At 56.4% G+C, this 27,001-nt stretch overlaps 4 protein-coding genes across 5 annotated transcripts in view; 3 read left to right on the top strand and 1 right to left on the bottom strand.

The window, feature by feature from the left end:
• Window positions 1–9,213: 9,213 nt before the first annotated feature.
• Window positions 9,214–12,533, top strand: LOC117641028 (the record flags this gene model as incomplete). Its single annotated transcript, XM_034378122.1, has 5 exons — window positions 9,214–9,500; window positions 11,691–11,770; window positions 11,865–11,961; window positions 12,108–12,322; window positions 12,417–12,533. Coding segments are annotated over exons 3-5 (339 nt in total), but the record flags the coding sequence as incomplete, so codon positions are not given.
• A 21-nt stretch (window positions 12,534–12,554) lies between these two features.
• On the top strand, window positions 12,555–17,551 carry LOC117641824 (alpha-1,6-mannosyl-glycoprotein 2-beta-N-acetylglucosaminyltransferase-like). Its single transcript, XM_034379484.1, has 7 exons — window positions 12,555–12,712; window positions 12,794–13,035; window positions 13,131–13,276; window positions 13,427–13,590; window positions 14,173–14,277; window positions 15,040–15,254; window positions 15,338–17,551. The coding sequence occupies exons 1-7, from the start codon at window positions 12,614–12,616 to the stop codon at window positions 15,552–15,554; spliced, it is 1,188 nt and encodes a 395-aa protein (XP_034235375.1). The 5' UTR covers window positions 12,555–12,613; the 3' UTR covers window positions 15,555–17,551.
• A 77-nt stretch (window positions 17,552–17,628) lies between these two features.
• On the bottom strand, window positions 17,629–25,660 carry LOC117641818 (major facilitator superfamily domain-containing protein 6). Of its 2 annotated transcripts, XM_034379478.1 has the most exons (12): window positions 25,239–25,660; window positions 23,842–24,040; window positions 23,572–23,760; window positions 22,704–22,979; window positions 22,240–22,449; window positions 22,007–22,162; window positions 21,725–21,935; window positions 21,478–21,639; window positions 20,953–21,258; window positions 20,751–20,833; window positions 20,634–20,660; window positions 17,629–20,114 (listed from the first exon to the last, which is right to left on the bottom strand). In XM_034379478.1, exons 1-11 carry the CDS (start codon window positions 25,643–25,645, stop codon window positions 20,658–20,660), a joined length of 2,202 nt encoding a protein of 733 aa, XP_034235369.1. In that variant the 5' UTR covers window positions 25,646–25,660; the 3' UTR covers window positions 17,629–20,114; window positions 20,634–20,657. The 2 variants fall into 2 exon arrangements, with proteins under 2 accessions (XP_034235369.1, XP_034235368.1); XM_034379477.1 differs by lacking the exon at window positions 20,634–20,660.
• Window positions 23,179–27,001, top strand: part of LOC117641029 (neuropeptide Y receptor type 4-like) — a gene marked incomplete at its 3' end in the record, with an annotated part of 63,762 nt that continues 59,939 nt past the window's right edge. The window contains exon 1 of the mRNA XM_034378123.1: window positions 23,179–23,358. The remainder of the gene's footprint in view (window positions 23,359–27,001) is intronic.

Consider the following 27,001-nt stretch of genomic DNA (forward strand, 5'->3'; position numbering starts at 1 on the left):
TCCGTGTCGTGATCGCGCACGTCGCGAGCGGCCAGGCCGGCCAGGCCAGACAGTCCAGCACCCCTAGGGCCCTGCCCCAACCAAGCGCCGCCGGTGAGTCAAGCCCCGTGCTGCGTCGCGGCCTCGCGGGTCGGAAGTGTTGTCGTCCACGGGGAGGGAAGTAGCGGCCGCTACCCCACGCGCCGAAAGCGGCGGCAAGGCGCGGCCAAAAGTCGCGTGGGGTATCGGCAGGGTGATTTGGCGCTCCACTGACAGTGACAGGCCGAGTGAGAGGGCGACGCCGCGGGCGGCACGCGAGGGGAGGCCCTGCAACGCCGTGCCCTTCAATCGAGCCTTCAACGCCGTGCCCTGCAACGCCGTGCCCTGCAACGCCGTGCCCTGCAACGCCGTGCCCCGCCAAGGCGCGGCCCGCGTAACGCCGCCGTGCCCGCACTGCAGTCGGCTTTCTCCTGTATGGACCGCGGCACTTATTACAGACCCAGCCAGCCGGCGGGCACGGCGGGCCAAACCATGTGGGGCTCGATTCGGGGGCCGAGGAGCGCGGACGCTGCGCGGACGCTCGGCGGACGCGGGACCGTCGCGCGCAGGACGAATCAACTGCAGCCGGTGCTTCCCTAATTAAATCTGACACCTGCTGCATCGTATTGCCGCGGCGTGCGCGTGCATGTGTGATTCTGTTCCTGTGTTTGGAAGACCCCCTTCTGGAAAGTGGGAAGAGAGGAGGGGGGGGATGCCGCTTTTTAAACCGGTTCAGAGAACGTGTCAGGTCGGCAGAAGGCTCTGCGATCTGGAGCTTCGTATTCCTTCGACTTTGTGTGCCTGTCTGTGTGCGTGTGTCTCTGTGTGAGCGTTTCCGCGCGCGTGTGTGCGTGAGCCTTGCCAGGACACGCGGCCTATTACACTGAACTCCAGGTCGACTCTGTCTGTCTGTCTGCCTGCCAGTGTGTCTGTCCGTTAGAGCGACGCCATGTCGGCTCCGCGGCGAAACCGCGGCTCCACGGACGTGTTGAGACGGACGGTCGTGATCGAGGCACTCGTTGATGTACTGACGCACCGAGACGCACTGACGGACGGTCGGCGTACTGGCGGAGGCCCTCGCGCGCGGGGCCACGCGCCACGCCACTGGAATGGGATATCCGAAGGTCGGATGGATTTAGGGCGGCCGGCTTCCGGCTCGTTACCAGTGTGGTGCCGGCCTGGAGGCCTGGAGGCGTGTGACATTGGCGAAGAACGCGGGCCTGGCAAGGCAGTGCCGTGGCAGTGCCGTGGCAGTGCGCAGCGGGCTCCGTGCGCCTTGTGGGCGTTGTGTGCCTTGCGCGCCCCGGGGGCTCAATTGGTGTGAAAATAACTCGTTGTGTTGCCTTATCGGCCGCGAGGTAAGGCGCGGCTGTTTGTTTGTCCGAACCGCGCCGAACGCTTGGCCACTTTTAGAAAGCCGATTTAGGCTTTCGGCGAATAACGGGAATAACGAACAACAAGCGCGCCGCCGGCATGCCGCCACTATACGCACGCCGCGCCCCCTCGGCACAAGCCGGCGCCCGCTTCAGAATCGGCGGCAGGTCACGTGACCAGCCCTCCTCTGATTGGTCCAACTGGGGCTCGCAACGAGCGTTGACGTTTCTAATCTAAGGCGGCAAATCGTTCTCCCTCAACTGGTGGGTACTCTTTGGGCCTTCCTCTAGAACACCTTTGTTACGGAGTGCGAGTGCGGTTTGTCAAACCAACCCGCAAACCTCGGACATTAGGGGTTCTTGGGAACCCCTAAAAATTCGGTGGAAAAGGGATTGTTAGCCGTTTTCCTTTATTAATGTTGGGGAACGAATTTTGGCCGACTCTGACGTGAACTTTGGAGGGGCCTCCTGGGGGCGAGGTCCCGGTGCTGTGGTGCTGCGCGGTGCCCATGGCGGTGCCCATGGCGGTGCCGCGGTCCATGCCGAATCGGGGAAGGCGGAGTCGCGCCTGTCACCGGCAAGCACTGCGCAGCATCAGGGCGGCCTTGCTGTCGAGCTGCGGGCTGCAGCAGACTCATTCCGAGAGCCGTTTTCGTCGCTCTGCCTCTCTCGCAGCAGTGCGGGGCGCTCCATGGGCGCGAGAGAAACGGAGCGACTCTCGGTATCGGGCTGCAGCGAGGCACCGCGGCGGTGGCACGCACGGCCAGTGTCATTGCGCCATGGCCGGCCGTGCCCTAGCCTAGCCGCGGTGCCGCTGCGGTTGGCTGAAGCCGCGTTTAGGGCTGTTTCGTGTTTAACGTGACTGTGACCTTCTGTGTCCTTATCAAGAGGACAGTAAACACCGCGCCTTGCGGGCCTGGCGGGCCTGGCGGGCCTGGCGCACACAACTCAACTCGAAATGAGCGCTGCTGCTGTCAACAACGCGGAGGGAAAAAACGAGTTTTTTTTTGTTTCCGGCTATTGGGTTTTGGTGGTCAAGGTGGCGGCCGGACAAGCCTTGGCGGCAAACCTTGGCGCGGCGCGTGGCCCTCACGCTTGTCAACGCCGTCAACGCCCATCGCGACGCCCAGCCTGCCCATCGACCGGCGCGGCGCGGCGTTAGCAAGGCGCGGCGCGGCGGCCGCCGAACCACGTCAACATCGCGAATGGCGATTCCACGCCGCGCGCCATGCCCTGCCGTGCCCATGCCGCGCCGTCCAAGTCGAAGCCAGTCGAAGCGAGTCGCCGCCCTGGAACGTGTCCTGTTTGAACAAGTCTTTTCCATCACTTCCCCGGGCGGCGAGGGAGCCCCGCCGAGGACCCCGCCGAGGACCCCGCCGAGGGCCCCGCCGCCGAGGGCCCCGCCGCGGAGGCGCAATTAGAGAAGCGCGCACCGTATTCCCTCGTCCTTTCCCACTTTTTGGTCTTCATTATTATGTTTGCGGAAAGTTGGGGAAAAGTATTCTAATCACGCCGCGGCGGCGCTTCCTCCCCCCCCTCCTCCTATTTACCTGGCCGCGCTGCCGCGCCGCCCGTAGTGCGAGATTAGCCTGGACGTCCTCGACACAGTCTGTGTGCGCCTCTATCCCCGCCAGCTGCGCTAGGCCGCCTCTATCTGCCTCTATCCTCTATCTAACTACGTATCCTCTATCCGGCGGACATCAAAGACGCGGCGCCAGGGTCCTCATGCGCCTGCAGTGTCCCGGTATCTGTGACGCACGCCGCACCGTGATCTCACGCGGTCGATTTTCAAGGTTTTGGCCCCCTACGCCGGTTTTACCTGGATAGCCCTTTTCCTGGCGAAGGTGTAGAGCGTGGAGCGAGCCCGCCGTACACACACGCCGCGGTTAGTTCGGCGCGTAATATTGCCGGCATGCGGGCTTGTAGTTGCTTGTAGTTTGGCGTCCTGTCAGTCTGTCTGCCTGTAGGTCTTCTGTCTGCTCGTCCCAAACCGTCACCCCCTCCCCTCCCGGCCGCGCTCCGCCCAGTGCAAGCTAGTGCACTGCCAGTGCCGAGTTGCGGACGGTCAAGGCCCTTCGGCCCTGCGGCCCAGCACACTGATTCCGAGAGTCGCTTTCGTCGCTCTGTCTCTCTCGCACTCATGGGCGTCCCGCACAGGTGCGAGAGAGACAGCGACAGGAGGCGCGCGGCGTCCACGGGGCTGGGCCGCTGGGCAGGTCGTGGCGCCTGGCTTCCGACTTGCTCGACTTGCTTCCCTGGGAGCCAGGAAGACCCTGGGAGAGCCTGGGAGCGCCGGGGCTTAGCCGGGGCTGCGCGGAGAGCGGTGATGATGACTCACCGATCGGAATAATTCGAATTAATTTTTGTGGCCGGCACGGCACTGCGCCTTGCGTCACGCGGCCGGCCTGCGAGTGCTGCGAGTCTCCGGTTGCGGCCGGCGGAGTGGAGGGCGGCGAGGGCCCCACGGTGCTGGTGTTGCGGCACTGCAAGGCACTGCACTGCCAACCGCACGGCCCTGCGAGCTACGCACGCACCACACCGCGTGCCGCACGGTGTCGCGCCATATGCATGCATTTCATTGTGTTTCTGTTTCCAGGGTGATCCCGGCAGCGGGGCGATGGCCCGGGCCGGCCGGGCAGCGGAACGCAGCGGAACGTGCCTCGAAGGGTAAGTCGACCGACACGTCCCCGTCATGGCCAACGCCCTAGCCCAGAAACGCTCAGAAATGTCTTTAAAAAATCGTGTTTTGGGCCCATTTTAAGCAGCCACTGCGTCTGATCCGAGGCGGTATTTCGTCCTCCCTCAACGGGCAATTGGTCTTTGGACCTTCCTTTAGCATGTCTTTGTTACGGAGTGCGATTATCAGTCTTAGTTTGGGAGCAGTATTGTCTCAAAGTTGACCAAAACAGTCACAACGATTTTTCTAAGACATTTGCGACCGTTTTGATCGACTTTGAGACAATACTGCTCCCAAACTAAGACTGATAATCGCACTCCGTAACAGAGGCATGCTAAAGGAAGGTCCAAAGACCAATTGCCCGTTTAGGGAGGACGAAATACCGCCTCGGATCAGACGCAGTGGCTGCTTAAAATCGACCCCAAAACACGATTTTTCAAAGACATTTGTGACCGTTTTGATTAACTTTGCGGCAATACTGCTCCCAAGCTAAGGCAGATAATCGCACTCCGTAACAAAGGCATGCTAAAGGAAGGTCCAAAGACCAATTGCCTGTTGAGGCAGCAAAATGCCCGCCTCGGATCAGACGCAGTGGCTGCTTAAAACCGGCCCAAAACACGATCCCAGCTACCTCGCCGCGACCCCTTAAAAAAATTTTGGGGTCGCGACCCTAAGCTTGAGAACCACTGCCCTAGCCCCAGCCAGCCTGCGTCAGCCTGCACTCGGCAGGGTAGGCAGGCCCGCTGCCCTCGCGTGTGTGGCCGGGCAGCCTGGCAGCCTACCCCCCAGGCGTTCTGCAGGCCGGGTCGCAGGGCGCTGCAGGGCGGCCGGGCTGCGCCAAGTGGGCCTCCACGCGAAAAAGGGAAAAATAAAGGAAGACCAGCCGATGCCGGGACGGAAAAGGAAGGGTCGTTGCTCAACGGAGGCCATCTGCATGGCGCCCAGCGCGCCCAGCAGACTGATTCCGAGAGCCGTTTTTCGTCGCCCTGTCTTCCTCGTACCTGCCCGGGGCGACGCCTTGTGAGTGCGAGAGACGGAGCGGCGGAGCGGCGAAAATGACTCTCGAAATGAGTGTGCAGAGCGGCAGAGTGGCTGCTGCACACACAGTGCCACGCGGAGGCCGGAGGGGTGCTGCCGGGCCGGGCGGTGCAGCGCGGTGCAGCCTGGCGCAGCCTGCACTGCAATTTCCCCTCGCCGCCTCGCTCCGCCATTCTTTTCTGGCTGCTGCACTTCTGGCGGCGCTGCGCTCACTTTCCTTGCCGGCCGCTGCGCCGCCTGCGCCCTAAAGGAGGATGTGCCCCGGCGAGGGGAAGGGAGGAGGCTCGAGTGGCACCGGGGAGCACGGAGCACGCAAAGCCCCTCTGTTCGGAGACCAAAAGGGCCGCCCGCCGCGCCGTCGCCGCGCCCTCGGACGGACGGAACGAAATGCATTTCCCTCCTCGAGGGTCGTGTGGAGGGGGGGGGGAGGAGGGGACGTCCGGGGGCGCCGCGGCCACGGCACCACTCCGCGCGAAGGACGCTCGTCGCGTCGATTCGGCTTGAAAAACCGCCACCGCCGTGCGCCGTGCGCCCCGCCATCGTCGTTATCGCCATCGCGCCCAGCCCGATGGCGGCAGGATAGCGGCGACGAGGCGACGCCGCCGTCCAAAAGTTTTCAAAGACGACCCCCTTTTTACCGCGGCTAGTTCTTTTTTGCGCCGCCGAAGTGCGCGGTGGCCGAGGCCGGCCGAGGCGGACTGGCCGGGGCAGCGCGGCCGCTCGATCCTAACGAACGCCGCGTCCGGGGCCGACGGCAGTGGCGGATCCAGAGCCGGCCTGAGGGAGGGGCGAAGCGGCACTTCTTGCACTAAACAGCGGCAAAGAGTGGAGTGTTTCCTGCCTTACGGGCGGCTAGCTCGGGCTAGCTAGAGGCCAAGGGGGCACAGTTGTACTTTTGCCCCCCTACCCTCCCCCGCGCCCTCTCTGCTATATGAGGGTAGGACTCTAGATGAGGGCGGCGGCGTCTCGGCGGCGTCTTGAGCCGCGTCCTCGACGGCGTCCTCCAGCGTGCCGCTGACGTCGCGGAGTGCGGCCGCGCGCTGCAGCGCCGTAACAATGACTCGTTCATCACTCCATCTCATCTGAGGTTCGGGGGGCGCGGCGGCGGTGACGAGCACGGGACGGCTGCACGGCGGGCGGACGGACGGACGTGGAGGAGGAAGGCAAGGCGACGACGACTTTTTCCGCAATTATTACGAGCACGTGAATGTGGATGCTGGTGGGGCTGGCGGCTGCAGGCGTGTGCACGGGCATGCAGTGCCGCGCCGAGCCGCGCCGTGCCGCGCCCCCAGTGGGCCGGCCTAGCCTAGAGGCGAGCCCAGAGGCCCGGGCCGCTCCTGTCTGGAGGCCTGGAGGCCGTCACCATGGAGACGGGGACGAGCTGGTCTCCGTGCCGTCACGCGCCTCATGCCGCGACGTTAACGCGACGCTAAAGTGTCGCGCCGCTTCGAGTGACTGCAAAAGGGAAAGGGGCGACGTGAGGGACGCACGCGGTGACACGGCCACGGCGTCCCTGAGTCCGTTCCGTCGCGTCGCCGTGTCGCGAGCTGGGAACCTCATGTCTCAACCGCGGGTTGACTAAACGTCGTCGGCGCGGTTTACAGTGGTGCAGCGTCATGGACAAGCCTTGTCCGCCACAATTAAGCATTAAGGCTTGCGGTGGGCGATCGCTTGGCTCCTCGTGGGCCTCGCCGCGATTGCTCAAGCCGCGGCCCGCGGTGGACGAGCAGCACGGCAGGCTCGCTCTGTCTCTCTCGCACCCGAAGCCGTACCCATGAGTGCGAGTGAGAGAGACCGACGGCGACGGCGCGGTTCGAAATCGGCCTCAGCGTGCACCGCGGCGCACTCCTCGGCGCACCGTACGGCCTAGGACGAGGACGGCCCGCGCCCCGCCGCGGGCTCAGCCCCGCTCAGCCCCGCTCAGCGCCGCGCGTGTTCGCGTTTTGTGGGTCCCACAGTCCCGCGGTCCCGCGGGGATTCCGCTGCGGTTTGATTAAAGAAACATTTCCTTTGTCCCGCTGCGCTGCGCACACCGCTCCGCGCCCTCGGCAGCACGCTGAGAACGAAGAGAGACATGACAAAATGTTTCGGAAAGAAAGATTTATCACCCAAACTGGGGCGAGGAAGATTTTAACGCCGATCACCTGGTGTCAAAATACTCCCTGCCAAAGTGTGGGTGGCTCAATATACGGTCCGGATCTTGACTCGCTGGTTGTGGGCCTGTGGTGGCCTGCGTTTCCGAATTCCGGTTCCGCGGTGCGGAGGCGGATGGCCCGGCAGGGAAGCTCCGCGGCCGTGAGGCACGGCACGGCACTGTAAGGAGACGCCGAGACTCCCCCGCGTAATTGGAGCGCCATTGCGTCATCGTCACCACCGCCTCGCGCCCAAATACTTTCGCCGCGACGAAAGAGCGAAAGAGCGAAGCGCGTCGCGCCGGGCGGCATGGCATGCTTGGGCGTGCTGCAGGGCCCCGCCCCGCCCCGCCCCGCCTCTTGCTGGGCGGCACCGGGCGGCACGCTCCGCGTCATAATAGTCGCCGCCATAATGACGAGCTTCAGCTTAGCGCAATTAAGGGCCGCCGGGTTATCGCGTTCCGGTTTCAATTTGAGACCCACGCCGTCCTTGTTGTTGTTGTTGTTGTTGGCGACGCGTCCCGCTAGGCGCTGCCGGCGCTGCTGCCGCCGCTGCTGCATGAGGCGCGTGGCCGCGTGGAGCGCGTGGACTAGGGCTGACCGATGTGGACCGTTACACGTCAAACAGTTAGTCGTCCATAGCGTTGCGTTGCCCTGGCGTTGCCCGGGTGTTGCCGGCCGACCACGTGACTTTGGTTCGCACCGGCCTGCCGCTCGGCCGACGGCCTGGAGGCACCTCGAGGGGGGCCGCCCCCTCCCCCTCCCCCTCTCCCTGACCGGCCCGCATTGCACTAGACGCGCAACAAGTCCCACTGCACGACGGCCTCCATGTTCTCGCCGTTCAATTTGACGTAACCCGGCCGGCCCTTTTCGCCGCCGCCCTATTGGCCGTCACGGAGTGCTCGGAGTAAGGGCTGGGCGTCGCGGACTGCGGCCCCGCGGCCCCGACTGCCGGCCCCCCAAGCCGCAGTGCCGTGCGCCGTGCGCGGCCAAGCCATGGCCAAGCCATGGCCAAGCCATGGCCAAGCACCGGCCAAGCCATCCACGGCCGTGGGGACGGAATCACCTGGAATCACCCGGAATCACCAGCCTCCGTTCCCCCGGGGACGTCGGGACGTCGGGACGTCGGGACCGCCTCACTGCCGGGGACTCCAGGGCTGTTTCGCCCCGCAAGCACTCTGCCGGGAATCGCGGGGCTCTGTGGCGCAGGCGGGGAGGGAAAAGGGGGAGGGGAGGCTTCTCCGCCTTTTGCTTATTTTCCAGAGCCGTGTGCACTGAGCGCCCCTCCCCTCTCCCCTTGCATGTGCGCTTTTTCCACGTGTTTCTTTGCCTCCCCGGCCGCCGCGCTGTGCCCCCCCTCCCCCTCCCCCTCCCAATCGCGTCCCCGCCGCCCTTAGTGGAGGGCCCTCGCCGGAGCTGCTCCTCTCATCCCCTCTTTTCCTATCCTCCACTTATCATCCTTTTTCTCTGTCTCTCTCACACACCTGCCTTTTCCCGCCGGGATGCCGCCGCGCCGCCGCCTCTCCAAGCCGTTGCGCCCCTCCCCTCCCCGCTGAATATTTAACCGAGTGGCGCCCCGTTGTTTTAAGAGGGTATCTCGTCGGCGACGTCATCGATTGCCGAAATGCAGTCGGGCTGGCCGTGCCGTGCCGTGCCGTGCCGTGCCGTGCCGTGCCGTGCCGTGCCGCGCCGTGCCGCGCCGCCTTCTCGAGTGCCTTGCGGCCGCTGGCCGCCCCGGGTGGCGCTAAGCCCCCAGCGGACGGATTCCGAGAGTCGTTTTCGTCGCCCCGTCTCTCTCGCACCCACACGGGGCGCCCCGTGAGTGCGAGAGAGACGGGGCGAGTCTGGTTGAGGTGGGCAGGCGTTATCTCGGGCTGGCAGTGACGACAATGCCGACGGCCTGCCGACGACGACTCTCGGTGCGCCGTAACGCTGTAACTGCCGTAACCCGGCCCTTGCCCGCGGCACTGTGGGCCTCGTCGCGCGGCGGCGGTGTGGCCCGGCCCGGCGGCAGTCAAGGTGCCGAGTGCAGCGGAGTGCGGACGGACACGAGTTATGCGCTTCGCTTCGACCCCTCGCCCTTCCATATCGATTATTTCCGCGGCAGAAATAACCAAGTGGCCACAACAAACAACAACAACAACAACAAGTAACGGCTTGCGTCCTTGGCGGGGCGAGTAGTAATTTTCTCTCTGCCTCTCTTCTGTTGCCAGGGCACTCTGCGCGCGCCCGAGCCATGGCATGAAGGGCTGCACCCTCTCGGTGAGTAGCGGCGGAAGATTGAGTACCCTGATGTGTTAAATATGGAAGGGCGCGCCGAGCTCTCAGCCGGCGCTCGGGCCCTTTCCTCGCTCGGCAGGGCCGGGCCACGCCGGGCCCGGATCCCGGATTGGCTGACAACAAGAGAATGGCTGTGCGCTGCTCGGCGCTGCTTCGCGGGACGGGTCTCCCTGTCCGTGTCGCCGTGGCTGGCCGTGGCGTGCGTGTTCGTGGAACCTGTTGACCCCCCCCCCCCCCCCCCATTCCGGTGGCCCCGCGGCCCTTCCGACCTTTTCTTTCGGCCGGAATCAATCTTTGAGCAGCTGCCAAAGGCTCTCCGCCCCGCTCTGTCCGAAAGTGTTCGTCCCGGCCACAACTGTGAACTCTGGCATTACAGAAATGTTCGCAGTCATGGTTTGATCGTTCTGTGGAGATAATTCTTTTCCCGTTTTTGCGTTGGGGTGTCTCTTTGTTTAAAGCCCAAGTCAAGACGTAATTAGGTTTACGTACTCTGCTGAATGGGCAGCACGTGCACATCCCCCCCTTTTTCCCGACCCTGCGACGGACAAACTCTCTGTATAAATCGAACCATTTTCATTTCCCCTCTTTTATTTCTCGTTCTGAAAAGGGACGGCGAAATGTTCATCTCTTTTGGCCCAGGGCTGTGGGCTGTGACGCGGTGGGGTTGTTGAGATGAAATGAACGTGAGAGAGATAGAGCGTCCCCGCGTCCGCGAGGCCTACCAGGCCCACTAGACCCACTAGGCCGCGAGCATCGCGAGGGTCCTTCCTTCCCCCCACTCCACTGCACGTTCGCCGCTGTGTTCTACCAACCGTCGACGGAAAGAACTGACCCGTCGCCATACTCCGCGCGCGAGGGACTCCAACCTCAGGGGACACTCACTTGGTCGCGTCGCGAAAGAAATGATCCCAGCGGAACGCGCCGCGCCAGACGGACTCTTAATGCTCGCCATGTGGAGGGCGGCTTGCCGTTATCCTGCAACTGATGGGGCGAACTACGCGAGTGTGGGTCCCTCTTTTTGTCGTCGGGGAATCAGAGAATTGCCGCCGCTTGTTGCGTGAAATACGTAACTACTGCCACGTTTTCTGGCTATTGACCAAGCCACCGTTATGTGTGTCAATACGCGGAGTTGGTTTACCGTTTTTCGCTGCTTGCGTTTTTAAACGAACGAACCGGCAGGGCGTGGCAGGGCGTGGCAGGGCGTGGCAGGGCGTGGCAGGGCAGGGCAGGGCACTGTAGGGCACAGTGTGCTGCTGCAATTTGTGCAGCCTCCTCTCCAGGCTGCAGTGTCAGCATGCGCCTTCAGCGCCAGCCCTTGGCCATGTCACCACGGCCACTCCCCCTCCCCCCCTCTCCTTTTCGGCTCCACCGGCTCCACCGCCCCGGTCACGTCCCTGGAGGTCCCCGGCTATGCGGCACAGGGCAGCCAGCGGTCAGCAGGCCGGGCCCGCCGGGCCTTGCAGCCGCCTTCACTTTAGTAAGGACGACCTTGTCTCGTTTTGCAGTGCAGGCGAGCATGTGTCGGGCCCGAAGCGGCATACGATCATGTGTGGTCTAGCCCTTAATGGCAATGGCGCGGTAGGCAACCGTCGTCCCTTCGACGCAGCGGTGCCGCCGGATTGCCTACCTCGCAGGCGCTCTCGTCGCGCCGCCGTCGCCAGGCTGCGTCACGGGGCCGGCCGTGTGGGCGTGCGGGGCCAGTCGGGCGACTCGCTCTGCCTCTCTCGCACCCCCATGGCTCACTGCGAAGAGTGCGAGGGAGAGACAGAGTGCGGAGCGAGGAGGGCGGGCGGTGGAATCGCTCGTCAGCCCCACCAACCCCACCGCTCGGACCCCACCCTGGCCCGCTGGCCCGCTGGCCCGCCCCCACCCTACCGCACTCGGAAACCTGGGGCGCTCGCCGCTCGCCGGCGGCGACCCCCCGTCGTGAACCCTCCCCCCCCCTCCCGGCCTGCCTCTCTCTTTCCACCCCCGTCGCGCGCCGCCCCTTTATCACTCCCTCTGCGATATAATGAATTCCCGAAGGGAGCGGAGGCCTCTGAAGGCAGATTAAACCGGCCTAAACCCTTGCGGTGTGTAAGCGTCTTTTGTAAGCCCCTCCCCGCCGCCGCGCGCGCTGTTGTTGCTATTGTTGTTGTCATTGTTTATGAGTTGTTGTTGTTTTTGTTGCAGGCATGGGCGCCACTGGGCGTTTGCCGGGCCTGGGCGAGCCGGGCCGAGACGTAGGCCGAGCCCCTGCCGGCTGTAGCTGGGTGAGTTTCCCGGAGTGCGCGCGGTGACGCGGTACCGGCACGGAAGCCAGGCATGTCCGTCCGTCTCACCATTTCGCTCTTGATTCTTTTCTAGGGCAAGACCCACTGCCGGCGTGCCGGGGCCAGGGCCGCCAGGGCGCCCTAGCGGCCGAGCCGTGCGGCCGAGCCGTCTGCCGGCTGCTCAATGCGGGGTGAGTGTCGCGGCCCGGCCGACCACCCCGGCCTCACACGCGTACAACTCGCAGATTAAGATCGAATGCTTTAAAAGCGGGCGGCGAGCTCACTTGTGTATTTTTACTTTCTTATTTTTTTCCTTTTATTGCTCCTCTGCTCGCAGTGGCCCGGGCGGTGGTGGGTCGGCGGCGCTACGCCGGCTACGCTGCCGGCTCGTGGCTGCGCACGCTGCTGCTGCTGTTCGTGGTGTCGTTCGTGTGGCTGCAGCTGCACCTGGCCGGCCTGGGGCTCGGCTTCAACGGGCGCGGCTGGCGCTCCAACGGCCAGGACGGCAGCGAGGCCAACGACTCGGCCGCCATCCTGGCCATGGTGCCGCAGGTACGTCGCGTGCGCGGTGCGTGCGTGGTGCGCGGTGCGCCCGCTGACCCGCCGCCAGTCGCGGACGCGCTGACGCGCCTGCCTCTCGTTCCAGGTGCTGCACAAGTACCTGATGGCCAGGCCCCGCAACCAGACGCAGGCGGGGCCCGGAGGGGCTGCCGGGGCGTGGCCGCCCGCTCCGGGGAACGACAGCGTGCAGCGCTCGTTCGCCTCGCCGGGGGCGGGGGCGGGGTCCGGAGGGGCGGCCCGGGGGCCGGGCGGGCCGTAGGGGGCCCGCTCGACCTGGAGGCCATGAAGGCCAGCATCGCGCGCTACAACGAGGAGCAGCGCGTCCTCAACGAGGACGTCTTCGGACCGCTGCAGCCCGACTCCCTCATCGTCGTCATCCAGGTCCGGCAGTCATTTTCGTTTCATATAAAACTAACAGTTTTCGGACTTTTATTTTAACGTTTTGATCATTTTCTTGTGTAGGTGCACACGCGACTCATCTACCTGCGGCACTTGATCGTGAGCCTGGCGCAGGCCAAGGACATCGACTCGGTGCTGCTCGTCTTCAGCCACGACCACTACGACCCGGAGATCAACGAACTGGTGCAGGCCGTGGACTTCTGCAAGGTCATGCAGATCTTCTACCCGTTCTCCATTCAGACGCACCCCCACAGCTTCCCCGGGGAAAGCCCCGACGACTGTCCCCGCGATATCAAAAAGGAAGAGTGAGTGTCTTTGGACAACCTGGGAGGGCTTTGAACCGAGATTGGCTTTTCATACACTGATGTTCACTGATTGCGATATTGTCTCAATGTTTCAGGGCACTTATTCGGCAGTGCACCAACATGAATCACCCAGACCTTTACGGCCACTACCGAGAGGCGAAGTTCACACAAACCAAGCACCACTGGTGGTGGAAAGCCAACCGTGTCTTTGAACAGCTAGAAGTCACAAGGAATCACACTGGTAAGCAGCAAAGCCAATCTAATTAAACTGTCATTTGTTTTTTTATTTTTGTGAAGCAAATTAATGTTATCAAATGAAAAAAAAAATATCTTTGTCAAACTGCTCTTGATCAAGTAATTTTAATTGAACTATTGATTTAAAAAATTGCAGGACTGGTTCTTTTTTTGGAGGAGGATCACTTTGTTGCTGAAGACTTCATCCATGTACTCAGATTGATGCAGAAAACCTGCCAAACAAACTGCCCTCATTGCAACATTCTCTCCCTCGGCACTTACCTCAAGACCTATAATTATTATGGCGGGGATTCTAAAAAGGTACAGTAACTTCCTGCCCATATGCCGGACAGAGAGTGGACTACACCCATGTCTGATACTATTTTGCATCAAATAATGCCTTTTAAAACACTGACACAGTCATCAGACTGCATTTTGAGTGTTTGCTGTGTGCTTTCCTTCCATGTCAGCTTTAACACCTTGATTGTCATTGTGTTGGAACCCCTTACACCTTCCTCTCCTGAGTGCACTATTTCTGTTCTTTCGTCCTGTTTCATTTGCTCTGTTTGGTACAACTCACCCCTTGAACTGGATCACTGCCCTCAACTTACTTGCATGAGGAAAACACTGGTTGTGGTGTACAGCTCTCAGTTTTTAATCCATTCATTGTACTTTGAGCACTAAATGAGAGAGATGCACTGAAAGAGTCTATATACAGAGACTGAAATGGCTACTATGCCTGCCACAGTCCCAGCCAGTTAATTGTCATAACTTTCTGGAAATCTAGACTGTCAAATGCCATGCAAAATGTTTTGTGGCACTATTTCAGCTGTCACTACTAGAAATATTTTTTTTTTGGTAGAAGTTATAATATGATTATTGGTATGGCACTGGTGTCTGCAGGAGATGCTACGTGCCATGAAACGCCATCAGGGTGTTTCAGCAGATTCAATAGCTCCCTCCTGGAACTTCCAGATTCTACCTTCTCTCTATCAACATTATCAAAAGGTAGCCAAGTTTCCTCTGACCTGCATGTTATGGAGATTACTAGTGACATGAAATTACGAACACATAGAACTGTTTGGAAAAACACTTCTTATGTGTACCAAATTATTTCATGTTGATTGGCATGTGGTAGTTTTTCCTTTATGCCTGTAGTTCATACCTTTTCCTTTGGGTTTCGTATTTCAAGAAACTTTGATTTTCAAGAGAAAATATGTATGCTTTTACTGATTACAATTTTGAATTTTAGTTTTGTTTTATTGATTGTACATTAAGTTATGATACTCATGGATTATAGTGCATTAGGATTTCTACAATCGGTTTGGGTGGATTTGTACATTGCTTTTTGGATTTACACTTGTGCTTATTGTGTTTTTTGATGTCATCGGGAATTAAGATGCTTTCACATTTCTTGATCATGTTGCTTGCATCAATTTAACACAGTTGAAATTGTTTTGGTCGGCTGCGCTGATGTTGTACCTTGGGCAATTTTTCTTGCCTAATAACAATGTTATTGCCTGGTTTTTCTGCTGTAATTAGCTTGAATCGACTGTTGATGTGTGGGTTCCTTCTCAGATCATGGTGAAATAAATGTCTTTCCTTTTTTTCTTGTACATACAGTTCACTTCAATTAAGATACGTACTTTTAGAAATGCTTAATTTAATCTATATATAGAATGACACACAGGTCTGATGAGCCTGATGTATTTGTTAATAATAGTACTTTACTTTGCATGATTCTGATCTCATGGTCCTATCTTCTTTAAGGCTGAGGTGACACCATGGATAAGCAGTAAGCACAACATGGGCATGGCCTTCAACCGCTCCGTTTGGACAGACATTCGTGCCTGTTCCCAGTATTTCTGCTCATATGATGATTACAACTGGGATTGGAGCTTGCAGCACATCAGTCAAAACTGCCTTCCACATCGATTACATGCCATGGTCATGAAGGGGCCACGTGTGTTCCACATTGGTGAATGGTAAGATCTTTAAATGTGTGCCTGGTTTTTTTTTTCTACCATTACATTGCAAACTATAACTTTATTTCTATTTCCTGTTTCAGTGGGGTTCATCACAAGAAGACCAACTGTGAATCAACAGCGGTTATATCAAAAGTTCAGAAAGTTATTCTTGCTGCAAGTAGACACCTCTACCCTTCACATTTAACTCTTACTGTAACCAACACACTCAAGAAAACAAAACTCCGGAAAGGAAATGGTGGTTGGGGTGATGTACGAGACCATCAGCTTTGCCTTAATATTTCAACCACTACCAGATAGCACTCAAGACTTGTGTTGCTTCAAAAGGATATGAAATTTGTTGGTTGTCTATCATTTGCACTCATACTTTTGGCTTGAACTTCAATTATTTCTGATAATAAGTTTCCATTACCTGTCCTCATTGTTTGAAAATTGAGGCACTGGCACTACATTCTCATAATTTTCCCCCACCATTATTGTTTACCAAAGAATAGTTTTATGTCAAATATGCTGTGAAATATTGAAGTTTCTTTCTTTCAAAGTCATAACTTTTAGCCTTTTTTTTCTCCAACTCAAAGTTAATACATTTTACTCTATTCTAAATTTTGTTATGGGCCCGCTGAAAAATGTGAATAATCGTGAATAATGTTTTGTAAGGATTATTCAATCCAGATGTGAGGTGTGCAGCAGTATTTGCTAACTTGGTGCAATTGAACACATTCCATGTTAACAATTGGCACTTCTACTGATCTCGTGATTGATGCAATCCCCCTCTCCCTCCAGTCAGTTTGACGAACATTTATAAAGAGAACTTTGTGCTCCTGCTAGACACTCAACAGAGATAGTGTGTGTGCTGGTCTAATTTGTGAACTTTGTGTCTGTGTTTGTGTACTTACTAATTTCAGTAATCTAAGATATGTGATTTAATGGAGAAGTAATGGTACATGCTTGGACTCATGCAGATGACTCCTTGGTTTGATGGGTGGTTCTAATGTAATCATTAGTACAATTATCTTTGGAATGCAGAGTTTTAAATTCTAGTCCTTACTCTTTCCTCCTATCTTGTATTGTCTTTGATGAGTCCCTTTGTGGTGTAAGAAAGAAGCAAGAAAGAGAGAATCAATAATTCTAGGTCATGGGTGATTTCGGTTAACGTCCATTATGAAGTACGTACCTTTGCTTTGTTCTGTTGTTTCTTAACTTGCTTGCTCTGTTTTTTTTCATGTTATTGTTTGATTTTTTTTTGTTGAAAAAGAGTGTTGCTCATTGATTTATTTGTGATAAATTCACTCCATTTGACTGTCAAGTTTTGCATTCCTTGCATTGATGGAGTATAAACTTTAAAAATGATAGTATATCATCCACTGTACATTGTAGGTAGAACTCTTGTACATACTGTAATTATTTTTAAGGCTCTTTTAGGAATTCTTTTTAGGAGTGTGCTGTGATTCTTTGCTGTACCGTGGTGCTGTTACTTCTTTCCTCATAAAGTTTTATGCTTCTTTTGTAGGCTGCTTTAACAATCCTGGTTAAGACAGTGACTTGATAGAGTTATTCCTAAATATACTATTTTATTAAAATATTTGTACTGACACTGATGGATATTGCTTTCTTAGTGTAGTCGCTATCATTGCTCTTGTATCAACGATTACCGGTATATAGTGTTTAAAAAATGAAACTTATTGATTGCCCTCCTTCAGGAATGATGTTGTTAAAGTTTGTTGCTGGCATTTGCATTTGTTGATTCAGGCTGAGCTTGCACCCAACTCTTTTGTTGCCTCCTGAGAATTAGGATATTACTTTGCTGCATCTGCTTTGTTTTTGTTCTTTCTTTATTTTTGTTTTGTTGTGTACTTACATATTGAAAAACAATAATCTTTGGTGTAACTTTTAAGTGCTGGGACAAGCAGAGGTCAAGGCCATGATGCCCACTTAATAAGACTTTCAACGCTTGTTCCAAGCTCTGTACATCTCTTAAATCTAAGTCATGTGGAACTGAAAACTTTAAAAAGCAAAATATTGATGGATATACTTAAGCATTCTTTGAAAGTTGATTACTTTTCTGGTATGCCCATGTTTATGAGTTCTATTCATATCTAGTCAAACATAGATTTAATTTAGGGAACAATGCATCTATTTTCTTTGTTAGCTCTTTTTGTTTTTACCTAGTTGATTTATGCAGTAATTGCTGGTTCTTTACGTATGAAGTGTTCTGCAGTCTGAAGATAATCAGCCCTACTTGCAGGTGTATGTTCTGAAATACAATGCAATCATTTTGAATAAAGAAATTATCTTCACATTGTTTCTTCTTCCCTGAGCAAGCCTATGCTTGCAAGTACTATCCCAGAAATGGAAATAATCAAAAGAATACGAATGGTGAGGTTTATGTTTAATTCAGTATGCTGTCTACAGCTAGCAACAATTTACAAACTAAACATTTAATAACCCGCTCAAAGAAGTATAACATTGAGATACCAAATCGTTTCAAAATATTCAAACAATTAAGATGTTTACAGCAAATAATTTCCAACAGTTACATATCAAATATGATTTAAAATATCAATGCTTAACAAAAATAATGACATATTTTGTGATGATATGTATGATGAAGATGAACACTCCAAGGCGATTCCTACTTTGTTTCTGTTGGAGGCTCTCATTTGACGTTCTAAAATTTTGATCTGAGATGCTGTCTCAAAGGTTTGAAGAAGCTTCACATTTCTTTAGGGGATGTGTCCACCAAATTTCTAACACCCGGTAAACGACTCAGAATGGGTCAACAGGCTGAGAAGCAGAAATATTATCAAAATCTGAATGTACAATTTTCCTAAAGGTTTTTCGTCAATGCACTGCTTTAAGAAGCTTTCTCCTATACATATGATACACATGATAATCCACAAGATAACAGATTTTAACTGTGGCGAAAACCACAATTTTTAAATATACTAACATGTTCATGAGGAAGTTTAAAGAATTCACATTTTACATTTACATGTTTCTTTAAATATAATTAGTTCTATTCTATTTGTGAACACAAGTTCTTTATTTTTTAAACCAAAAGAGGAGAGTATTTCATTGACTCTCGTCCCTATCTTAACTTAAAAGTTGCCACTACCACATCAAAATCAAGCATTGCACATGCTGATTGTGCTTATATGTAACAGTTGAAGAAGAATTCGCAAAAATTGGGTAACATCTAAAGCCTGCTGGAAAAGGACTAATGCTTTCATTCCACCCTCATCTTACCCATTTTGTTATAGAAATGCAATAAATAATAGTTTCCAAAAGGACATTTTTAAGATTTGTGTCCGCATGAAGGAAACTGGAGTGTTTGTAGATCCAACATATGTTTTCAAAATAACATTTTCACAAAAGCACACACAATAGAAAAGAGATTTTCGATGAGAAAGGGATTCATGCGATATGGTCCTGCGGATGTAATGGATCATACATTTCATCTAATTTCACTCAAAGGTTGCATTTTCCATTGAAAAAGAAGCTTATGTACAAAGCCAGAGAAATGATCTGAAATGCCTCTTTTGCCAGGAATTTCATAAATCTGTGTCATAGAGCATATAAAAAGCCTTTAAGTATCTAATAACAAATTCTTTAACACTCCTTCAAAAATTAATGAGCATGTAACTTACAGCATATGTACATGCACACTTCACTGTACAACCATAAAGATACATTTATGGAATGCCATGCCTACTGTAAACATGGAAAAAACAAGGAGAAAATTAAGAGTATACTATATGAATCTCCCATAACTTAAAAAGAAAATATCATCATTATGGTAACTGTGTACTCCAACAAATACTGCACAGGTAATCAATAATCAATATCTAGGGGAAACATAATATAAATTTCAAAAGAAACACATTGCCTATAGCAAAATAAATAAATCAAAAAAATATAAGCATCCACACAACAAAAAGACATCACAGGTGCGATTTTGGGAAGTTCACAAATAATGGCACATTATGAAGTTAGCCTACTTGATCTTTAGTCATACATTAAGTACTCTTCACAAATATCAGTTCGTACAATTTTAGAATCAAAGAAATTGCCACAGAAGGAATGTTGTTGTACAGGAATGGATCATTTTTCAACAAGCCTCATGAATCTGCATATTTTAGTCTTTTCTTCAAAAGACAAATATCTTGTACGGTTTAAATAAAACTCAAAGCGTAGTTTCTCTCCTCAAGTTGTTTAGTTTTTAGTGGGCATTTGATGAAGCTTGTATAGTCAGTGAAATATATCTAGTGATTGCTGTACAATACAAGAAGTGGGGGCTGAAAACAATCTTGAATTTCTTACAATACTTGAGTCTTATTCCTGTGCGTGATGACCCATCGTTCCCTTGTGAATGCCCTTGCTCACCCATTAATTTGTTCAACTCAAAACAGCTAACACTTATGAGCTTTTTGTCAATAGCGGCATCATACAAGTTTTCATGAATACCATCAGTAATGTTTTGAGCAGGAGAGTAAAACATGTCTTTCTTAATGGCCAATACTTGAATACTTGCACACATTGCGTTCATTTCCTAAAAATCTCTTGACTAATATTATTTGAGTATAAGTGTGGAATTGTTGACTAGCATTCAAAACGTACCTTTCAAATAGTCGTATATCACTGAAAATGATTGTTAAAAAGAGTACAATATTTTTTGACCCCGATGGAGAGGGCAGTAATGGAAAGAACAAAATGTCTCCAAATAAAGAAAGTCAATTCAGAAATACAAGGGTCAAAAGTGTACACAGTGTGAAGTTTTCACCAGGGGTAACCCTGTTGCTGTTGGGGAGGCTGCTGGGTATAAAGCTCTGTTGGTGCAGCCGGTCCCTGCTGATCGTATTCCTGAAACAATATGAATGAAACATCAGGATCTTTTGCTTTTGGTTTTCCTTTTTCACTGTTTGCACAATGTGATGTTGTACTGGAAAAAAATTATCCTGACGCCCAATAATCATGCATAAAGTAAATTTCTTCGCCAACCACATGCTTATGTTCAAAACATTTTGTAAAATATATGTGGACAGAAGTTAGTTTATAGCAGCAAACACAGATTTCAATCATGCAATTTTGAGTGGACAGACATCAGGTATTGAAGATGATGTGCTGAAGCATTTCATGCCTATCAGAAAAAAAAATTGTAAACAGATTGCAGTGCGCCACCAGAATAGAAGACGACATCTTACTCAGTGCGCATCTTAACATGACACTTTTGGTGCATTTTACTGAATTCATAAGCTGACACAGATGCTATTGAGGGAAAAAGATAGTATGATAGGGAAGGGAAGACGGAGGGAAGAAGAGACATAGACAGAGAGACAAAGCGCACACCAAACAAATATATTGGTTCATCACAAAACTCACATAGAACCGCTATCTGCGTCTAAATCACTAAAATGGAGACATATTGCCAAAATCAGTTCATTTAAGTCTTGAGATTATTTTTTAAAAATTGACTTCAGAAATTTTAAAATGGCTCACCTGGGTGTAGTTGTACCCTGCTCCATTGCCATAAGCAAAGCCCTGTTGGTTGTTGTTATCCGCGCGGAATGGATTTGTGGCAGCTGGAGGCAGAAAAAGACGCTCCTCTGTATCGACTGAATGTGATCAACACGAGGGAGGAATTGGGGGAGGGGGGAGGGGTGGCGGAGAGAGGGTCACTAGGGAAAGGACAAGGACTTACCTCCGCCTGCGCCGGGGATGTCCAGGTTGCCGCCGGCCGAAGTCTGGTACGTGGCGCCGTAGCCCTCGTTGGCCTGCTGCTGCGCCAGCTCGTGCAGCCGCGACGAGGACAAGGCCCTGGGGATGGGGTTGCTGGGCACGCCGTGCGGCGCCAGGTGCGCCGTCTCCTCGGCCACCTGGTGGGGGTCCTCCGTCTGGGGCAGGTCCGACACGAAGCCCTGGTCCTTGCGGTAGAAGTTGATGAACACGAAGCCGGCCAGCACGAACGCGCAGCACACGCCGTAGCTCCGGAAGGTGGCAGTGGTCCCTGCACAAGCGGCAAGCGTGAGTGTTGTGAAGAGCAGGGCTCCGAACTGGGGTGGAAGAGCAAACGACAAAAGGGGAGGAGGGAAGTACCAGATGCGGAAAGGGGGAGAGAGAGGGTGAGAGACAAAACGGCCCACTTTGTCCCTGTAAGTAGGCAACTTTTGCGACACCCACCCCTTAACTCGTCTCTGGATCCCTGATCCCCGGGGAGCAGGCTTACCGAAAGAGGTGACGAGCATGCCGCCGAGGACGGCGCCGCAGCCGCGGCCGAGGCCGTGGTGGATGCCCTGCAGCACGCCCTGCGACGAGGCGCGCATGTCCGGCGGCGTGTTGTGGGCGATGTAGGAGCAGCACGCGGCCCACACCGCGGCGTGCGTGATGCCTGCGGCCCGAGGGTTTAGTTAGCTTTGGTTCAGTTAGCTTCACGTCGCGTCCACGAGCACCAAGCACCTGCTGCCGCTACTCACCCTGCATGAACTCGAACGGCAGCACCCACCACGGGTTCCTCAGCCAGGAGATGTACAGGAAGCGCAGGATGTTGCCCACCAGGCCCAGGCACAGCACCTTCACGTGGCCCATCTGCTTGATGAGGCGGAAGCTGAAGAAGTAGGCGAAGATCTCGGAGATGTGGTTGATGACGGAGGCGACGCCGAAGAGGGTGGGCGACCCGCCGTAGTCCTGCAAGACGGGGGCACAGTGTTAGAGGGTTCCCACCAAGGCCCTGCTGTGTGGCCAGGGCACCGCTTTACCTGGAGGTGCCAGAAGAGGAAGGTGAAGATGAGCCCGATGCCGAAGCCCATGAACCAGGCGACGAACAGGAACGAGGCGCACTTGAGGTTCTTGAAGTGCGACAGCACGGTCACCCACTCGGGGATCTCGCGGTTCGTCTGGGCGAACACCTTGGTCTGCAACGAGGTCGGAAAGAATCGGATCAGTCCAGAGTCTGCAGACGCGGCACTCCAACGGCGTCCGCGAGACGCACCTTGCCGACGTTCGGCTCCTTGGCCTGGCCGGCGCCCGAGGTGTCCGCCAGCGAGGGCAGGTTGAGCTGCTGGGCGAGCTGTTGCTGCAGGTACTCCTCCCGCGTCGGCTCCTGGGGCGGCTTGGCCTGCTCCACCACGGGCTGCTCGCTGTGCGACTCGTACTTGAAGTTGATCTGCGTGGCCACGATCAGCGCCGCGCCCATCAGCACCTGCAGGCCGCAAACGGAAAGGTTAAACACGCTCTGTTTAGATAGCGTTTTGTGTGATGTATGTGACAGTGGCGTGCGCGGTGGGGGTCATGGCCCGGGAGGTAGGCAAACTGCAATACATTCCGCATGAAGGTAGGCGCCGAGAAGCCTGCGTCACAGCGGCGTGTTTCGGCTCCTTTTTGCCTACCTTAATTCGTTTCTGGCAACACTGACGCCCCCTTTCATTTCTTCAACGCGTGAGCGCCGAAACTTACCGAGAAGGTCGCAAAGCAGATGGTGTAGTTCTTCTCGCGCTCCTGGGGGCCGCAGGGGTGGTCCGGGAAGGCAGTGGAGTGGTCCAGGGCGATGCCCACGAAGAACATGGCCAGCCCCCAGCCCAGCGAGCCGAACATGCGCTGGTGGCCGTAGTGGTCCGCGTCCTCGCCCAGGATCGTGATGACGGCCGAGTCGGCCAGCGTGATGGCGGGGGCGGCGAAGAACTCGCCGATCACCACCAGGAGCATGAGCAGGAAGAACGCCTTCTGGATGTCCTGTACAGCAATGCAAGCCGTGAGCGTGAGGTGAGTTCAACAGCTACGCGTCACTCCCCTACCCCCTCTCTCGATCCACTCGTCTTCACTCTCCACCCCTCCCGCCTTCCCCTCTCCTCCCTCTCGCCGCAGGACTTCGCGCGCCTCGGGCCTGCCGCGCCGCGCCGCCGTCGCTTGTTCAGACTTGCGAGTTTGAAACGATTTCGCTCGCGCCGCGCCGTCGTTACAGTATCGTGACATGTACGCGTCTCGTGCTGTGCTGGTTCGCGGTTCTGACCGAAATCGTGAGTGCTGCGTTGTTTCTCGAGAGCAAGACCACCGACCGCCACGACGACATGAGGCACCAGCCGGGCCGGCGCCAGCCGGCTGATGTGTTAAGGTAGAGGTTATGGCTTAACTCGCTCAACTCATATGTCTTAGAATGTCACTGGAACGTTGTTACTCGTCCAAAGGCTGTGCCTTCTGTTCACCATGCACAGTCCCATGTGCATTGGGTTTGCAACGGGGGCTCTGCTTTGCCAGAACCAGTACATGCCGTTAAGAGAATGACGCCCGCGTGACGCAACCCGCGCGATCGCACCGTCGTACTTACCGAGACCTTGTAGACGAGCGAGCTGTACCGCGGCGTGACCCAGTTCTTGTTGAGCTTGGGGTCGTAGTTGGAGGCGAAGGCGACGTCGTGGGGCGAGGTGCCGGCGCTGTAGTAGGGCATGGCGGCGCGCGCCACCCGCGCCGAGCGGTCCAGGCCGAAGCGCTGCGCCGGCGACATGGTTTCCTCGTCCTGCACCGACCGGCAGGGGAGACAGGTAAGTGAGCGGCAGGGAGAAACCAGGTAGGTACAGTGGATTCGGATGACACTTACCGCCTCCTCCAGCAGGAACAGCGACAGGGGCGCCTCGCGCTTGAGCATGCGGTTGAGCTCGGGCGTCTGCAGCACCCAGTCGGTGGCGTTCTTGTGCTTGATGCAGGACGTGACGGGGGGCTGGATGAAGCCCAGGGGCAGCGTGAAGATGATCCAGCACGACAGCGAGCACAGCAGCAGCAGCTTGCCCTTCTGCCACCTGCGGACCGAGGGAACGGAGCCGAGGGTGAGTTGCGTTTCCTGGCGACGGGGCCCAGTTCAGCCAGTGCAGGCCGCCGGGCCGCGGCATGCCGAACGTCCTGCCGAACGTCCAATCGATGGAGTGTGTCCTTACGACGCCGCGACGCCCGCAGAGCGCTCAGAGAGTGCTGCAGGGCTCGCCCCAATGCCTCTCGCTTCCGGAGCCCGCGCTCCACGCTCGGCGCCGAAGGGGTGACCGCGTGTTCGGAAATTAGATTGAATAGAAGTGAGGAATGGTTTGAGACACTGTCATGGTTCGGTTCTTGGTGAGACTGTCGCCTCATCCGCGGCGCGTCTGGTGGCCCTCTCCCTGTCGACCCCATGCCGGCGGGGCGGGCGTGCCGCGGTCTGCCCACCGTGGCCCTCCACGTTCGGAGCGTGAATGAACGTGAAAGTTTTGTAGTATTGATTTTCTGGGCAACGTGCGGCCGAGACGCGCGCCCCTCCACCCCCGCCCGAGCCTACGCCCCCTGCCCCTCCCCCCGCCCCGCCGCGCCACGGCCCCACTTAGGCCTGCACACTGGCAGACTGGCCAGCGGAGCGTGAGCGTGACGGAGCGTGGCCACCGGGTCAACGTGAATCACCGAGCCGCGGGACCGCGCCTCGGCGAGCGACCCCCAAATCTGAATACATAGAATCCGTTCCGAGGCTCAGACGGCACGGCACGGCACGGCACGGCACGCCAGGCCACGCCACGCTGCGGCGCGAATCGCGAATGGCGTCGCGGGCATCGGACAGGGCCTCCCCCTCCCTTGCCGATCCCACTAACCCACTCCTGCTGCTCCGCCCGCTCCGCACGGCTCCACAGGGATCACGTGGGCAGCGACTGTGTTGCTACCCCTTCCGCGCTAAATACCCATGGTGCTTCCTCTTGGCGCCACTTCCCCGGAACCGTTTCCTTCCAGCCTTGGCCGTGGCGAAGCAGGCCTTCGCCCTGCCTGGCGTTTCGGCTGGAGCCGACCGCCTCCATTCGAATGCATTCGCCACAGCGCGAGCAACGGTCAGAGTTCACCCCCTTCCCCTGTCCTTCAGGAATAGGCCCTGTGCGCGAATCGGAACCAGTCGAAACTCAAGGGAACCAAAACGAAAGGCTTGCGAAACACACTACACACTTTGCTACGGCTCTCCCTGTCGATAGAAAAGGGTTTGCGGCTCACCGATCGGCGAGGGTGCCCCAGAAGGGCGCCGACAGGAACTCGACGAAGGGCCTGGAGCCGATGAGCAGCCCGCACTGGCCGGGGTTCATGCCCATCTGCTTGAAGTAGACGCCCATGAGCGGGAACAGCGAGCCGAAGGCGGCGTAGAAGAAGAAGTAGAAGGTCTTGACGATGAGCAGCTCTTGGTCCACCGTGCCGAACAGGTACTCCAGGACGTCATGGCGGCCGCGGATCTTGTGCGTGGCCTCCTTGGGCTGCGGGTACCGCGTCGGGTCCACCTCGCCCTCGGCCTCGGGGTCCACCATGGGCCTGGCGGTGCCGCCGGGGCCCACGCCGCCCACGCCCGTCCCCGCCATGCCCGTCATGGGCATCCCCTGCTGGTGCATGGCCCTGTACTCGTCCGCCATGACTGCCCGAGCCTGCCTGGGGGCCTGACTGCCTGCCTGCCTGCCTGGCGCCGCGACGGCACCGAGCCAAGCAGAGCGCGGAGCGGAGCGCGGAGCAGAGGGCGGATCGATGGCCGCGTGTGGCCTACTCGCAGGGGCGGCGGACGGGGCGCCGGCCCCCTGGATGCCGCCAGCGCGCCAGCGCCACCCCCCGGCCACGGCCACGGCCCGCTTGAGCCACCGCGCTGCTCGCGCTGCTTCCGTATCCCGTCCGGACATACCCCGCGCCTCCGGGGAATCCCGACGCGCCCCGGCGCAAGGGGTAGTTCCGGCGCTGGCTGCCGCGCCGTGGGGCATCTGCGAAACGCGAGCCCAGCCCAGCCTTTTGACGCCGTGTTCGTGGTGCGGTGCTCACTAGCTTATCTTTCTTTGAGCAGTGGGGTGTTGCTCAAGCCCTTGTGCATGTGAGCTCACACAATTTTAGCTCATTTGCGAATGTGTCGTGCGCGCTGCAACGCACCTTTGAGTGTCTGGGAAATGACTCTGAGCAACCCGTCTCGATACCCAGAGGAACTTGCAATCTCCTTGTGTACACACGGAGGGGCGCGCGGGTGGTGACATCATGGACATCAGTATGCGGGCGCGTAGTTGATTCTGCGAAAAAGCCCGTCCCCTCCCTCCACATTTGCAACGACATCACCAAGTCAGAAGGCACTCAGGGCGATGCCTGCGCTCTGTTGACACATACCTGCCCGGCGGGCGCGTTGCGCGTCGGGCGCCGCTGTCCAAACGTACTTGTTGCGCGGGGCAGGCCTGCCGAGGCGCCGTGGCGGCCTCCATGCCAGAGGGCCGGGGTGCCGGGGCCAGGAGGCGCTGGGGCTGGGGCCCGGCCGGTGGGGGCGTCGGACGGTGGCGTTCCCTGGCGGCGCCGCGTGGAGGCTGCCGCGGTCGCCGCGTCCGCACCTCGCCTAGTCCTCGGTGGACGCCACGCGGCGACGGTCGGCTCAAGACGACCGCGGGAACCGCGAGGACCGCGAGGACCACGCCGACGGGCAGAGCGTCGCGCACCGGCCACGCGGTCAGCGGCCACGCGGCCACGCGGCTCCGAGTCTCGAGGACCGCCGCGGCGATGTGAACCAGGACGTGCTTCGCCAGGAAGACGCGCACCACGACGGCCACCAGGACGCGCTCCAGGGGGTGCGGCGGGCCGTGGCCCCGCGTGGACTTGTTGATGGCGCGCGCCGCCTCGCCGGCCTCGGCGACGTGTTGAGGACAAGGTGTGTAGAGCAACGCGCGGTGCGCAGAGGCACCCGTTGCAGGACGCCCTCGTGGCGGTGGCGGCTTGCGAGCATGGCGCCGCCGCGTTGTGGAAACTGC

Source organism: Thrips palmi, unplaced genomic scaffold, assembly GCF_012932325.1.
Source record: "Thrips palmi isolate BJ-2018 unplaced genomic scaffold, TpBJ-2018v1 HiC_scaffold_15, whole genome shotgun sequence".
NCBI lineage: Eukaryota > Metazoa > Arthropoda > Insecta > Thysanoptera > Thripidae > Thrips > Thrips palmi.

Bases quoted from the DNA above. Each gene is read 5' to 3' on its own strand.
- LOC117641824 (XM_034379484.1), top strand. From the start codon at position 12,614: ATGAAGGCCAGCATCGCGCGCTACAACGAGGAGCAGCGCGTCCTCAAC. The intron at 12,713-12,793 runs GTCCGGCAGTCA...TTTCTTGTGTAG, and splicing joins CCCTCATCGTCGTCATCCAG to GTGCACACGCGACTCATCTA. The intron at 13,036-13,130 runs GTGAGTGTCTTT...TCAATGTTTCAG, and splicing joins CGCGATATCAAAAAGGAAGA to GGCACTTATTCGGCAGTGCA.
- LOC117641818 (XM_034379477.1), bottom strand. From the start codon at position 25,645: ATGGCGGACGAGTACAGGGCCATGCACCAGCAGGGGATGCCCATGACG. The intron at 22,980-23,571 runs GTAAGTACGACG...ATTGCTGTACAG, and splicing joins CGCTCGTCTACAAGGTCTCG to GACATCCAGAAGGCGTTCTT. The intron at 22,163-22,239 runs GTGCGTCTCGCG...ACCTCGTTGCAG, and splicing joins AGGAGCCGAACGTCGGCAAG to ACCAAGGTGTTCGCCCAGAC.